General features: G+C 52.8%; 1 protein-coding gene across 2 annotated transcripts in view; it reads right to left on the bottom strand.

The window, feature by feature from the left end:
• TET3 (tet methylcytosine dioxygenase 3) overlaps window positions 1-9,476 on the bottom strand; it is a 125,798-nt gene extending 116,322 nt beyond the window's left edge. The window contains exons 1-2 of one of the 2 annotated variants that reach the window (XM_033175137.1): window positions 9,234-9,476; window positions 7,670-8,397 (exon numbers count right to left, since the gene is read on the bottom strand). In XM_033175137.1, the coding sequence (XP_033031028.1) occupies window positions 7,670-7,972 (303 nt within the window). In that variant the 5' untranslated portion in view covers window positions 7,973-8,397; window positions 9,234-9,476. Of the gene's footprint in view, window positions 1-7,669; window positions 8,398-8,711; window positions 8,826-9,233 lie in introns of those variants that run through there. The other variant, XM_033175138.1, reaches the window with a different exon arrangement.
• Window positions 9,477-13,647: the final 4,171 nt, after the last annotated feature.

The raw sequence follows: 13,647 nt of genomic DNA, 5'->3' as shown, positions 1-13,647 counted from the left end.
CCTCCCCACTTCCCCACAACCCAGAGGGCATCCTCATAACTTCCCTGCTAGGCAGCACCCAGACTCGTGCAGGCACTGGTCACACAGGACCTCTCAGGGCTAGTTCCTCAGTGCTGGAATAGCCATAAATGCTACACAATTCTTTTTTCTAACGTGGGTTCAGTCTGTCTAATGACTTTCACCCACTAATAAAACTCCTGCATACTCCTTCCAGTGAGGGAACTGACCTCCTCTTCATGTACGCTTTGCCTGAGTCTGTGTTCCTCTACTCATCAGCAGCTGAACAGCCCTGTTTCCTTCAGCTGTCCCGCATGTGACCACTCTGACAGATTTCAAGACAGACTGTCAACATTCCTTTTTAGAGTTTCAGTTCTTTCTACTTGCTAGGAAGCCAGAGTTCGTACATTTCTTTTTTGAAACAAGTACAGGCCTTTGCATTTGCCCTGATTAAATCCCATTGAGTCTTACTGGGGCTCACTGTACTTGACTGCCCCAACCTCCTTAGCCCCTTGTTCTATCATTCAACGTAATAACTGCATCATCACTGCCACCCACCCACCCACCACACCCACAGATCTGACTTGCCTACTACCTCATCTTGTGAAAAGGGCACACATCCATTCTGTTCCATAAGCTTCCAGATCCTTCCATGAGACCTAAGATTCTATGGACACACCCCCTCCTCTACACAACCACCACTATCTGCTACTGTGTCATGGAGCTCCAACCTCCTGAATCAGGCTGCTGAGCCGCAAACATCTTCTGAGAGCCCTTTCCTGACTGTTGTCAGAACAAATACACGAGTTCTCTGATAACTTTGTAGATTAGTTTTATTGATAGGTTTTACTGATAACTCACTAAACTAGAAGGAAACAAATACCAGAAGAACAAGCAGAAACATGCAGTAAATCTCAAGAGGTCCTTGTCTCCCCGGCTTAGAGGGTCAGGAAATGGGTTGGGTCATGCTCTTTACCCTTGCTGGCACTTCGAATTCTTTGCCTGTTCATCACAGCTTATTTATCACCACCCCCGCTCCCTGCCCCACTTGCTCCATGTCCCATGCCCTTCTGGTCATAGAAATGCTGTAGACAGCTCCTCAAACTTTCATGGACATACAAATCACCTGGGGATCCGGTTAAAGTGCAGGCTTCAATACAGCAGGTCTGGGGTAGGGCTGGACATTCTGCAGTTCTATCAAACTTGCAGGTGATGCCAATGCTGTTGGTCCACCGAGTAGCAAGGTGGAAGTGAGGCTGTGGACCAGCAGGTGTCCCAGGACTCAAGTGAGTAACTTGCCATAGAAGAGTCCAGGTAGGTGCCCATCACCTCACAGTCTCTCATCTGCATCAGAGGGTTTCCATGCTAACTACACATTAGGTACACATGGGAGGCCCCAGACCAGTTTGGTCCACCCTGGAGCAATTAAATCAGAATCCCTTGGGAGTGGGGTCTGGGCACCATGTTTTGTTACATTTCCCAGGTGATCCCAATGTGGAACCCCTGATCTACATGGTCGACAGACTGAATAGGGCAGTCATATCAGTGACCTCCCTCTAAGATGACTTTAAGTCAAAAATTGGACTTCTCATCTGTCCAACCTGGCAGGAGATGCCATCATTTATTTACAGAAATCTAGATCTGTTCATTTGCCTCAGCTGCTTTGAAAAGAACCACAGGCACTCTCAAAGTTTATCACTTGCCTTTCTGAAGTTTCACAAAACACCTTTTAAACAATCTGTTCTAGAACTGTCAAAAACTGACATTAAGCTTATATATTTACAATTTTCAAAATCTCTTTGAGAAATTGAACTTTTCGCCTATCTCTGGCCTTTTGGCCCTCTTTCAATCATCACAATTCCATAAAAATTGTACTTCACCAGGAGTTCAAGACCAGCCTGGGCAAAACAGCGAGACCCTGTCTCTATTTAAAAAAACAACAAGGGCCGGGCGCAATGGCTCACGCCTGTAATCCCAGTCTTTGGGAGGCCAAGGTGGGCAGATCACCTGAGGTCAGGAGTTCAACGCCAGCCTGGCCAACATGGTGAAACCCTATCTCTACTAAAAATACAAAAATTAGCCAGGTGTGATGGCACATGCCTGTAATCCCAGCTACTGAGGAGGCTGAGGCAGGAGAATCCCTTGAACTGGGAAGGTGGAGGTCGCAGTGAGCCAAGATCACGCCATGGCAGTCCAGCCTGGGCAACAGAGCGAGACTCTGTCTTAAAAAAAAAAAGAAAAGAGCCGGGCGCGGTGGCTCAAGCCTGTAATCCCAGCACTTTGGGAGGCCGAGACGGGCGGATCACGAGGTCAGGAGATCGAGACCATCCTGGCTAACACAGTGAAACCCCGTCTCTACTAAAAAATACAAAAAAAACTAGCTGGGGGAGGTGGCGGGCGCCTGTAGTCCCAGCTACTCGGGAAGCTGAGGCAGGAGAATGGCCTAAACCCGGGAGGCGGAGCTTGCAGTGAGCTGAGATCCGGCCACTACACTCCAGACTGGGCGACAGAGCCAGACTCCATCTCAAAAAAAAAAAAAAGAAAGAAAGAAAGAAAAAAGATTGTGATTCTGCGAGCACATCTGCAGGTGTTCAGTAAGAAGCGAATGCCTCAGACTCAGGTAAGGTAACTGGCTGGCTCTGTTTTCCCCAGGTTATATCTTCTGACACCACAGGGACCCAGTGTGTGTCCACTCTCTCCATCCCTAGAAAGTTGTAAGCCTACCTCTTCGTTCTCTTGTTAGAACCTTATACAAAACATTATTATCAGCATTTTCCAACAGGCTTAGCACATTCTGGCCACTGGACTCCCTGATGCTCCTCTAAGGGCTTAGACCACACTCCTGACTCTGCTTCAGTGCCATGTCTCCACTTTCCACATAATATGCTTGGCCTTTTACCCCCTCACTCACTAGAGAACAGCCCATACAGCCACACAGATGGCTCAGTCCTTCCCTAGTCCCACCAACACCTTTCTCCTGAAGCTATCATTCATGACTGTTCTATCAGCGTTTCCTTTTTTTTTTTTTTGACACAAGAGTTTCACTCTTGTTGCCCAGGCTGGAGTGCAATGACGCAATTTCAGCTCACTGCAACCTCCGCCTCCCAGGTTCAAGGTATTCTCCTGCCTCAGCTTCCCGAGGAGCTGGGAATACAGGCACCCACCACCACGCCTGGCTAATTTTGTATTTTTAATAGAGACGGGGTTTCTCCATGTTGGTCAGGCTGGTCTCGAATTCCTGACCTCAGGTGATCCGCCTGCCTTGGCCTCCCAAAGTGCTGGGATTACAAGCATGAGCCACCATGCCCAGCCAGAGTTTGCTTTTTAACAAGCAATTCTATCCCTCTAACTAATTTTATTTTAGAATCTGTGGCCCGTGGGGTTAAAAACTGCTTGCATTTTAAAGACGATATTCTAAAGACTATGGTAAATACTCCTCCCTGCCCAACCTCTCAAGCTTGACAAATGCTCAGATGGAGTCCCTTTCTCTAAAGATTCTCACCACTTCCACTTCTCTAGTCAATTCTCCCTTGATGCCAAGACTAGCCTGAATGCATTCCTCTCCACAGCCTCCATCTTCAGGATGGGCAAGGACTAACCAGGTGTTCTGATACTGTTGAAAGAGTCCCAATTCCAAGGTATCTTGACTCAGATCTGGCAGAGATCTGTTTCAAGCTGTAAAGCCACTTGGCTGAGGGCTAGAAAGTATTCTCATAACTATATCTTTCCATTTCTCTCGTTTTCACCCATAATATCCTCAGTCATGCTTTCAAACTTATGCATACATTTTTCCATGCATTTTTTTAAGGGTCATTCTCCTGCTCTAACAGTCATTTACTTCCCTCACCCATGGGCAATTTTTCAGTCAGGCCTAGGACCATAGTGACTCCTTGATGTCTAGCCTCCTCCCCCAGCACAGAGGTTGGCAAACTCCTCCCTCCCTCTGCCTGGCTCCGCAGTTCTGCCCCATGGTTCTTCTATGAGCAAGTGAGGGGAATGCCTTGAGATAAACGCTTAATTTGTGCTGCATCTGGAGTCGTATGCAGGCTGGAGTGCAGTGGCTCGAATATGGCCCACTGTGGGCTCAGGCAATTCTCCCACCTCAGTCTCTCCAGGAGCTAGGACTACAGGCACATGCCACCATGCCTGGCTATTTTTTTTTTTTAAAGCAATGGGGTCTTGCTACATTGCCCAGGCTGGTCTTAAGTGATCCTCCTGCCTCAGCCTCCCAAAGCTCTGGGATTACAGGAGTAAGCCACCACACCTAGCCCTTGTATTGCATCTTTACAGCTCGAAGACTAATGCACAGTTGTTTATGCATAAAGATTCATCCTTTTCTAGATGTTTAGGAATGTTTTGTCATCATGCATTGATTACCTACTGTGTGCCAGACATTATGCATATTTTATCTCATTTAATCCTCATGACAACCCTACAAAGAAGGGTTACTCCCATCTTACAATTGAGAAAATGGACACAGAAGGGATGGAGCACTGGTTGCCCAAGAGAGGAAGGGCGCAGCACTTACTCTGGGTTCTGAGCCCTACCTACTGTGCTTCCATACTCACCAAACCCTACTTTTCTAATCAGTCATCTTCATTGTACTACCAATCCACCACTCAGGTAAAAAGAATATGAAATCAAACAGCCTCCCTCTAAATTCTTCCTGGAACTAGGAAGGAAGACCACAGCGACTACCAACCTGCCCCAACCTCACATTAGGACCTAGAGAAGTAGTCACCTCCTCCTAGGGCAGGAAGGCCCATCCCTGGGGGGAGCCTGTCTTTAGTCCTAAAATAGTGAACTTCTTTTCTGAGGGATTCCCCTGCACCCTTCCTCCCCAACCACAAAGCCCAGAGAAAAAGAGTGAGGAGCAGGAAAAGAAGATGGAAAACCCAAGATAATCTCCTTACAGGATGATATAAAGTAACTGTAGGCAGACAGTTCAAAGGAAGCCCCAAGGGCAGCTAGAAGAGATGGAGACAGAAGGGAAGTAAGGAAGAGTTCCCAGAAGAGTACAGTGCTCTCACAGAAAGGAGGAAGTGCCACACAGCAGGAATGCAGGTAGATGGTCTGATGTCCGAGAGGCTCCTAGGATACTGCGTCCCACCCCACCTGAACAGTCATGGCCAAAACAACCTCCCCAATTCTGGAACATGTTCCCTCTGCCACACGGCTGTTAAGATCCAATGGTTATGGTCCCAGCAGTCTCAGCATCTGCTAAATGCTGGGCTGGTCTTAGGGTCTCATCCACTCTGGCAGTCTCTCAGGCACGTCTCAGCTTTTCAATTATGACAGAGATATGCCCGTCAAATGCAGTATACCCTAGACAGTGACTCTCTGGCATTCAGCTCTCATGGACCAAAAAAAAAAAAACAAAACTTTTTTTTTCAGAGAGAGGCACTGGTTACCATTTTGTATTTTACCAAGCAAAGACTTAAAAAAAAAAAAAAAAAAAGGTCTACTTTCTATCACACCTTCATAAAGCACATTTTAAGAAAGCATATTTTAAACATCGAGAAGTAGAAAAGAATCTATCATTAAAAAAAAGTACCGCTCTTTAAGTCACAGAAAGTTAGCTTTATTAAAAAAACTCATTCCACTGTCCCCTTTTGTTTCCCTAGAAACACAGAACTCTACTGATCCATAGATCAGCATGTAGACCCTCTCTCCTCGGACACCCAAGGCCGTCCAGCCTCACCTTACCTGACCCTGGGGCTTAGAGAGGCAGTTGGCCATGGCAAGGTCAACAGGGATGCAGGCATCTCTCAGCAGGGTTGTCTCTAAGCCTCAGCCACCCCAGATTCATCATATCTTAACCAAGACCACCCGGCAGCCTGGGCCGACAGCTTACACACAGGATGACAAGGCCCTGGCCTCACTCCCAGTCCCTTTCACTCAGGTATGTTCTGTTGTTGCCAAAAGCAGCACTTCAACTTAGTTCACAAGGGCCACTGCTTCCAAGAACATCTAGCCCAGGAAGCTCAGCACCCTCATCCCTCCGGTTTAATTATGGGAGGAACTGAGTAAGACAATGGGGGCTGGGGAAGAAAAGGAATGCTAGAAGCAAGGGCGCAAAGGAATCAAGCTTTACAAAGTAGACTCAGCAGCTCCTCCCTACACCAAAGCACCAGCTCTTACATCCAGAAGTAAAGCCTCCCCCGCTTCATACTACCTTGCTTTCAGTAGCGACCCATGGGGCACTGGGCCAGCAGGACCATAACTACCCCCAACACCAGCAACAGAGAAGTCTCCCAGGCTGGGGCTGGGGGCTGCATATGTGATCCAGATGTCTGCTTTAACCAGAGACGGGGGAAACAGGGCTCCGTGTCTGCAGTCCTTGGGTCAGGACATACAGCTTCCACAGGGCACGGACAAGACAAGGTGAGAAGGGGCAGAAATATCCAGCAACCCCACCTCCCTGTTCTCAACACTTGAATCTTTCTTCCTAGCCACGGGACCAGTCCCACCAGCTCGCTGTGCGGCTCTGCACTCAGCGGTCAGGGAAACCCTGAGCACGAGCCGCCAGCCCAACGAAGTCACAGGGACCCGAGTCCTCAGAAGCAAGCAGCTCCCAGCCCAGTTGGAAGGGACTTTGAAAGACATCAAGTACAACTCCTCCACTTCCCCCAAGGAAAAGACAGGCCCAGAGAAGGGGCCCGAGTTGTCTGGACCCTTGGACAAATGAGTGGCAGAGCCAGAGGGAGCTCGAAGACAGCGCAGGCCTCCATCTCTGTCCAGCACCAGTTCCACTGCCTGGAGCGACCTCAGCGGCTACACCGCTCCTCCTAAGCTGCTCAACTTCGCTCAGCCCTACTTCTGCCAACTCTCTGCTGTCTCGGCTGTCACCAACCTCAAGCCGGCAGTCCGCCACTAAAATGGGAGGGAAAGATGGCCAATGCAAGGTCACCATCTCTCCCTTTCCTTCTCACCCTGCCTGCTCTCATCTCAAATCTCCTTCCCTCCTCCACCTTACTACCCCCAAATAAAGGGAGTACACCTCCCTGGGGTTGATGGTGTCTCAAAAGCATGTCATCCATTCATGCAATTAGTATCTGAGTGCCTACTACCTGCCAAGGAACTGTGCTAGGTCCTGAGAACACAGAAATAAAGTTTTTGACTGCAAGAAGAACTAAGATAGGAGAACCCAAATCATCAGTTTGTCATTAGATTCCCAAACGGTTTCAACCGGCTCTCTGGCCATCTGAGAAAAACGATGAAAGAAACATCCCACTCCATCAGGGCAGCATAAAACCACACTGTCAATCCAAAACTTTGTCTCCAAATCCATCAGCCTCCATCCCTTATCTTACACTATCAAAGCCCAAGTCATCCAAGCATTATCATGAGCTTGAAATACAACATTTGAGGCTTCAAGCAGCAGGACAAGAAACTTCTAGAGGTAAAGGTAGACGTTACAGTCCCGCATCAAATGCAAACATCAGAGATTAGGGTGCCTGCTCAGATCCCCCTTCTACCCAGTTACTCTCATACAAATTGTCAGCCCTGCAAAGGAGCCCAAACATGTCAGTTACACTCCTACTTAAAGTTGGACCAAGAGGATCAGAAATGAGAGAATGGATTCAACTGGAGGAGCCTTGCTTGAACAAGATCCCCGTGATCACCGCGCCCTCAAGGAAGAGACAGGGTAGCCTAGCAAGGGCCAGCTTACCTCCTTGAGAAGCCCCACTTTTTTCTTCAGCACCTCACATTTTCGCAGTTTGCAGATCTGGTGCGTGCGGCGGTTGGTACAGCTAGTGCAAGCCCCACAGTTTTCCAGCCGTCGGCAGGGCTCACAAGTACCACACCGTTTGCGTTTCTTCCGGCCATCTCCACCCCCTCGGAGTTGGGACTCACTCCCAGCCATGGAGAGCTCAGGCCCCGGGAAGCCCCCTACCATCACCTGGCCCTGAGGGAAGTCATAAAGGCCTGGCAGGTCCGGCTGGACGGCCAGGGGCACCTGAAACTGGCTCATGATGCTGCCAGAGGTGGGGGCATAGGTGCTGGGGCAGAACCACAGTCCAGTTTCCCGCCACCTCCAAAGGCCACCAACAGGTCCTTCTCGCCTAGAACAGCCAAGAATCACAAGGATGAAGGCAAGTGGCTTCAGTCTCGTGGATGGATGCCTCTTCTCAACCCCTCTTCACCTCCTCTGCAGCAGTCTGATCGGGCTCCGTAGGGGGCCACTCTCCCACCTCCTGGGGCCCGGGATCTGGGGAAGGACACCAGCAGCAGTCCCCAGAAAAGGGATCATCTTGGCCCGGTGGGTTCTTCACCCTCACCCACCCTGGACCCAGGCATGAGGTGAGCAGGTAGGGGTGTGGTGGGGGCAGAGCTGAGTGAGCAGTTTCTCCTGGTATTTTTCCTCCAGGGTCTGGACGCTGGAGAAGGCAGTGCTGCCTGAAAAAGACAGAAAGGGGAAGCGCATCACTCGGGGCTCAGGGACAACTTTCACGTGTCACTTCTTCCTGCTTCTGGAAGGAGAAAATGGGGGAAGAGATGGGGCTTGCTCAAATGAGGTCCTGCCCAGAACCTCAGGCAGAACGCACCCAGCACCCACTCCCTGTCTGAGGGAGGCGGCCTCGGGGCTGAGGGCTGCTGGGGGCCCTGGACTACGAATTCAAGGGAGTGGTCAAGGTGAGATTTCCAAGAAAGTTGCCCTCCTCCCATCCCCCACGGGCTGGTAAGAGTTTCACCAAAATTCCCCCACACACCCTGGCTGGAGGCCGCCGGGCCCTCCCTCAGGGAGCTGAGCTTTCAAAATAAAGTTTGCTGAGAGCCTCGCTCGGCGGGACTGCCCCGGCGCCCCCGGCACGGAAGCGGCCTGGAGGTGGGGGCGCGCCCGGGGCAGCCCGCGCGCGCGGCGCCCGCCGCCCGAGCGCAGCCCGCCAGCCCGAGTGGGGAGGGCGGCCCGCGCCGGCAAGGGGCGCCGGGAGGGGGGCGCGCTCGAGCAGCGGGCCGGGCCGCGCGCGCGCCGCCGCTCGGGCTCCTTTGTTCTGGGGCCTCCACCACTGGGCTCTGGCGGCTTCGCAGCCCCCGCCCCCGCCCCCGCCCTGCCACCCCCGCCCGGCTCCACCGCACAGCGCCCCGCAGCACCCCAGTCCGGCCCCCTGCACCGGAGGAGCGGTCCCCCGCCGGCTCCGGGCCGCCCCCTCCCCATCCCCCGGGCCGGGCCCCCAGCGCCTCCCGCCGCCCCTCCCCCACTCCGGAGCCGGAAAGGCACCGACTGCACCGACCTGCCCGCCGCCTCCGGGGCGGAGCGCACAAAGGGGCAAAGTTTCCCGGCCCGCGCCGCCGCCGCCACCACCGTCGCGGCCGCCGCCGCCGCCGCCTGGGGCGCCCGCCTCCCGGAGCTCCCGGCCCGACCGAGCTCGGCGCGCGGAGCCCCCCGCCCGGGCCGAGGAGGGGACGGCGCAGGAGGAAGGAAGAGGCAGCGGCGGCCGCGGCGGCAGCAGCAGCAGCAATGAAGGCGTCCGCGGGACTCCCCGCCCCCCGCGCACCGCGGCACGTGCTCGCCCGGGGACTCCCCCGCCCGGGAGGGCGCACACGTGCGGCCCCGGCGAGCCCCGCCGGCCCCGCCGGGCCCCGGGCCGGGCGAGAGGGGGGTGTTTCCCGCGGAGGGGAGGGGTCCGGCGGGCGGCCTGCGAGCGGCTTGGGGCAGGCTCCGGCCCGGCCGCTGCTTCTCTGCACCTGCAGTGGCTCCCACCCACGCGGTCGTCCCTCCCGGGACACGGCCGCCCCCTTCGGGCTGGCCACCCTCGCCCTACGGCGGGGCTGCAGCCGGGGCCGGCGAGGCGGGGTGGGGCACGCGGACCTTCCAACCTAGGCCCTCGGCCGAGCCGCGCTCGGTGTCCCCACTTCCTGCCACTCCCTGCGGGCCAGATCGGTCCGGGACGGCCCCGGCGCCCCCGGGAGGCCTGAGCGCCGGGCCCGACTGACCCCCCTGCCCCAGCTGCCGCTGGCTCATTCCGAGGCAGGACAATGGGGGACATCGCGCGTTTGCGTACCGAGTCAGCCTGGCCGGCAAGAAGGGGTTGCTCGGGGGCAGAGGCTAAGGGCACCCTCGCAGGGGTCACGGCCGAATGCCCTGTCCAGGTGGACCCCAGGGCCCTGCCATCGCCAGCCTCCCCCGCGCCGCGCTCGGCTCTTTCGCGTCGAAAACAAAGACTAATCCGATACCCCCGCCCTGTCTCCCGGAGGAGGGGGAACGGGCGCGTCGCGGAGGGTAACTGAGGAGGACAGCGTTCAGGAGGGGCTCGGACAGCCTCGAGGGGGCCGTGGCGCGACTGAGCCCTAAAACCCGGCGCAGACACTTTGAAGAGTCACCCTGGGCTATGTTCCAGGCAGGGGGTAAGGGGCAAGGCTCAGGAATATTTCCAAGTTGCCAAACTGCCCGTTCTCCCTGCTGCTTTTTTCCCTCACCTGTTGTGCAGGCCAAGTTGAAATTCCAGGTTAGATTAATTCAGCCCCACCCATCTGGCCTGACTGCCAGGCTGGTGCCTGCAACTGCTTTCCACCTACCTGGGTTGCAGGGGAGCAGGGTGGGTCTCTGACACACACGCGCATACACACTTGGGCGAGTCCTGGCAGAAACAGCCACAGGATGGACTGGCCTGACCAGTTTGGGCGGTGCTCACGGAACCAGGTACCTGGCAGGCGTCGCCGCCCGGCTGCAGCTAACAACTCAGCCAGAACTGGAAAATGAGCATTCGGCCGGCTATTTAGAAAGAAAGAAAAAAAAGTAACTGATCTGAAGTAGCGCTGTCCAGAAAGAAAGCCCTAGGCGGTAAAGCAGCTCGGGTTCTGTCTGGAACTTCCCTCTAATTTTGACTCCAGGGTCCAGGTTGTCAGAGAGGGACTGCGTGGGGGTGAACATGGCTGCAATATCTGCTTCCTACCATGGCCTTTGGGAGGAATGAAGAGTTTCTGTTAAGGGTGGTAAGACTAGAACCGAGACGAAAAACCAAGGGAGTGTAATTTTCAAACAGGGGAACAGGTTGTAGAGTCGTAATTGTTTTTGATATATTTTTAATAAGTAACTTTTAATAAAAGCGTATAACGAAAACGCGGAAAATACAGATACTAGAGGGGAAAAATCACCAAATTACAACCATATTTAACCATTTGCTATATTTCCTTGTAGCCTTTCCTATTTGTGGATTTACTCACACTAATTATACAATTTGCCATCCTCTTTTAACTTAACATTGTACCATAGGCATTTCCCTATTTGGTATACAGTTTTCAGAAAGTGTGACAGTGAGGTGAAGAAGATGGCTCAGGAGCCAGAGAACTGTGGCTTCCAAACCTGAATCTGCCACTTGTAACAGTGTGACCTTGGACTAGGTACTCCATCTTCGAGGGAATCCAAGTAAAGTACTTAATATAGGGCTCAATGAATGACAACAACTAATATTATTTAATCCATATGACAACCTTGTGAGGTAGGTACTATCATCAAACCCATTTTATGGATAAGAAAACATTAAATAACTTGCCCAAGATCACTCAGCTAGTAAGTTGTGGACTTTCTGAGGAGCCCAGCAGCCGTCCTCTTGTATTCTGTCTGGGTAAATGGCACCAGCAAGTTACTGTGTCATTTACTCTTCACCAGCAATCTATGAGAGGGTCATTTCATAAAGCCCTCTCGTTTAGGTAACTGGGTGAATGCTGGTGCCGTTCACTGTGACAAAATGCAAAAGGAAGGATGCCTGGGAATGCGGACATCCGTGTGGAGGTGAGTGTGCAACTGAGGGGGTGAGGCCTGAGCTTGAAAGAGATTTGGGCCCCATCAGCGAGCAGACAGCAAGGCCTCAGGTGTGGAGGAGCTCATCGGGGGTGGACATGGGAGTGTGAGGAAAAGGCTGCCAGGACAGAGCCCCAGAGAATACCAGCCCATGAGGGACAGGAGCTGAGAAGGGGCCACCAGAGAGGTTGGAGGGAACCCAGCCAGGCTAGAGAGCTGCGTGTCAAATCTTCCCAGCCTCTGGAACCTTACACTTCGGCAGTCCTGTTGCTCATTCGTTCTGCCTGGGGAAAACCCTTCCCACCCCACCCATTCTCAGCTACCCCTTATACCTGCCAAATTCCCACTCATCCTGCAAGTCATAAGTGCCAGTTCTTCCATGAAACCTTCTCCAGCTGCTCAGACGATTCCAGAGCCCCACCCACTCTCCCTCCACAGAAGTTTGACTCTCCCTCCCTAGGAACAGTTATCTCATCGTCACTGGGCACTGGAATGGTTTGCATGTTTCCTTCCCAGTTACTACAAACTCCTGGAGGGCTAGCACGCTGGCTTTCACCTCATAACCCTAGACCTAGCACCCAACCACTGTGTTGAATGAAGAGATGAGGTGAGTAGAACCTGATGAATGACAGACCTCGATAACACTGAAGACCCATAGGCTTCCATAGGCTTCTTTCCTGCCTGCTTTACGACTTGCACAAACTGGTCAGGGGTGCCCAAGATAAAACAGCCTAAACTCCTCAGGTCCTGCCTTCTGGTTCTCCAGTCTCCTGGGCTGCTGTGGCTATTCCCTATTCACACTGCGCTCAGGGCAGGAGAGCAGTGGGGGTGTGCGTGGGGATGGGGAGAGCCCCTCTCTCCCGGGGCTGCATTGGCCTAGACACTGTGGTTCCGCTAAGAGAGCTCCAGCACTGGCAGCATCACCATCTCCTGGAAACTGGCTAGAAATGCAAGCTCTCGGCCCCATCCTAACCCCACTGAATCAGAAACTCGGGGGGGGGGGGGGCAGCAATCTGTTTTAATTAGCCCATCAGGTGATGTCAAGTTAGAGCAGCACTGGACTACGGCAAGCAGGGGAGAAGCAAGTTCAGCACCCAGGCGGAGACCTTGATTAGGCCCCGAGGCGCTTAGAGTAGACAGAGGGAGAGAGGCTCCTTTTAGGAGCGGGTTTGGTGGGAGCCACCCCAAGCGGCCAAGGGCGGAGCCTCTTTTAGGCAACTGCTCCTGCGAGGTCAGAGCCGGGCTGTGCTGCTGCCCCCAGGACTAGAAAGGGAAATCACCTTGCTAGAGGAGGAAGCCCTAAGGACTCAAGGGATGATAGGGGTGGCAGGGGCATTTCCCTGGATGCCTGGAGCATGGAGGGAGGGCTGTGAAATAAGGAGCCTTTCCTACCCCATTGATGAGCTGAAGTTAATTCTGCACCAGGAAGGAAAGGGGCAGGAAGCATTATTGAATGTGCAAGCCTGTGGTTCTTCAGAAGTTAACACATGGAACTAACACTGTTGGATGCTGCTGAACTCTCAGATGATTGATGTGACTAACCTCCTCTCAGGTACTTGACCTATCTCCTCTTCAGCTAATAAGTAATTTGTCCTTATTTAAGAATGAGATTTGTGTATGGCGACCTTTTACAGAAATGTAAATACATCCCGATATCCATACCTGGGCTTGGTTTTAAAGACTGAAGGTATTGGGAGGTTTATTTGATTTTGGATGTGTTACTTCTTTTGTCATGTATTGGCTAACCGTATTATCAACTAATATTTGCATAGATCTTTCCCTTTTCAAAGCACTTCCACACACATCCTTCTGTCTGCGCAGAGTGGCAAATACAACAAATGTGCAAATGTTAACTTTCCTTATCTATGACATAGTTTTTATTATCATCACCATTTTACAGATAA

Source organism: Trachypithecus francoisi, unplaced genomic scaffold, assembly GCF_009764315.1.
Source record: "Trachypithecus francoisi isolate TF-2019V2 unplaced genomic scaffold, Tfra_2.0 Lachesis_group17, whole genome shotgun sequence".
NCBI classification, from domain to species: Eukaryota; Metazoa; Chordata; class Mammalia; order Primates; family Cercopithecidae; genus Trachypithecus; species Trachypithecus francoisi.
This window is presented reverse-complemented; position numbering and strand designations above follow the sequence as displayed.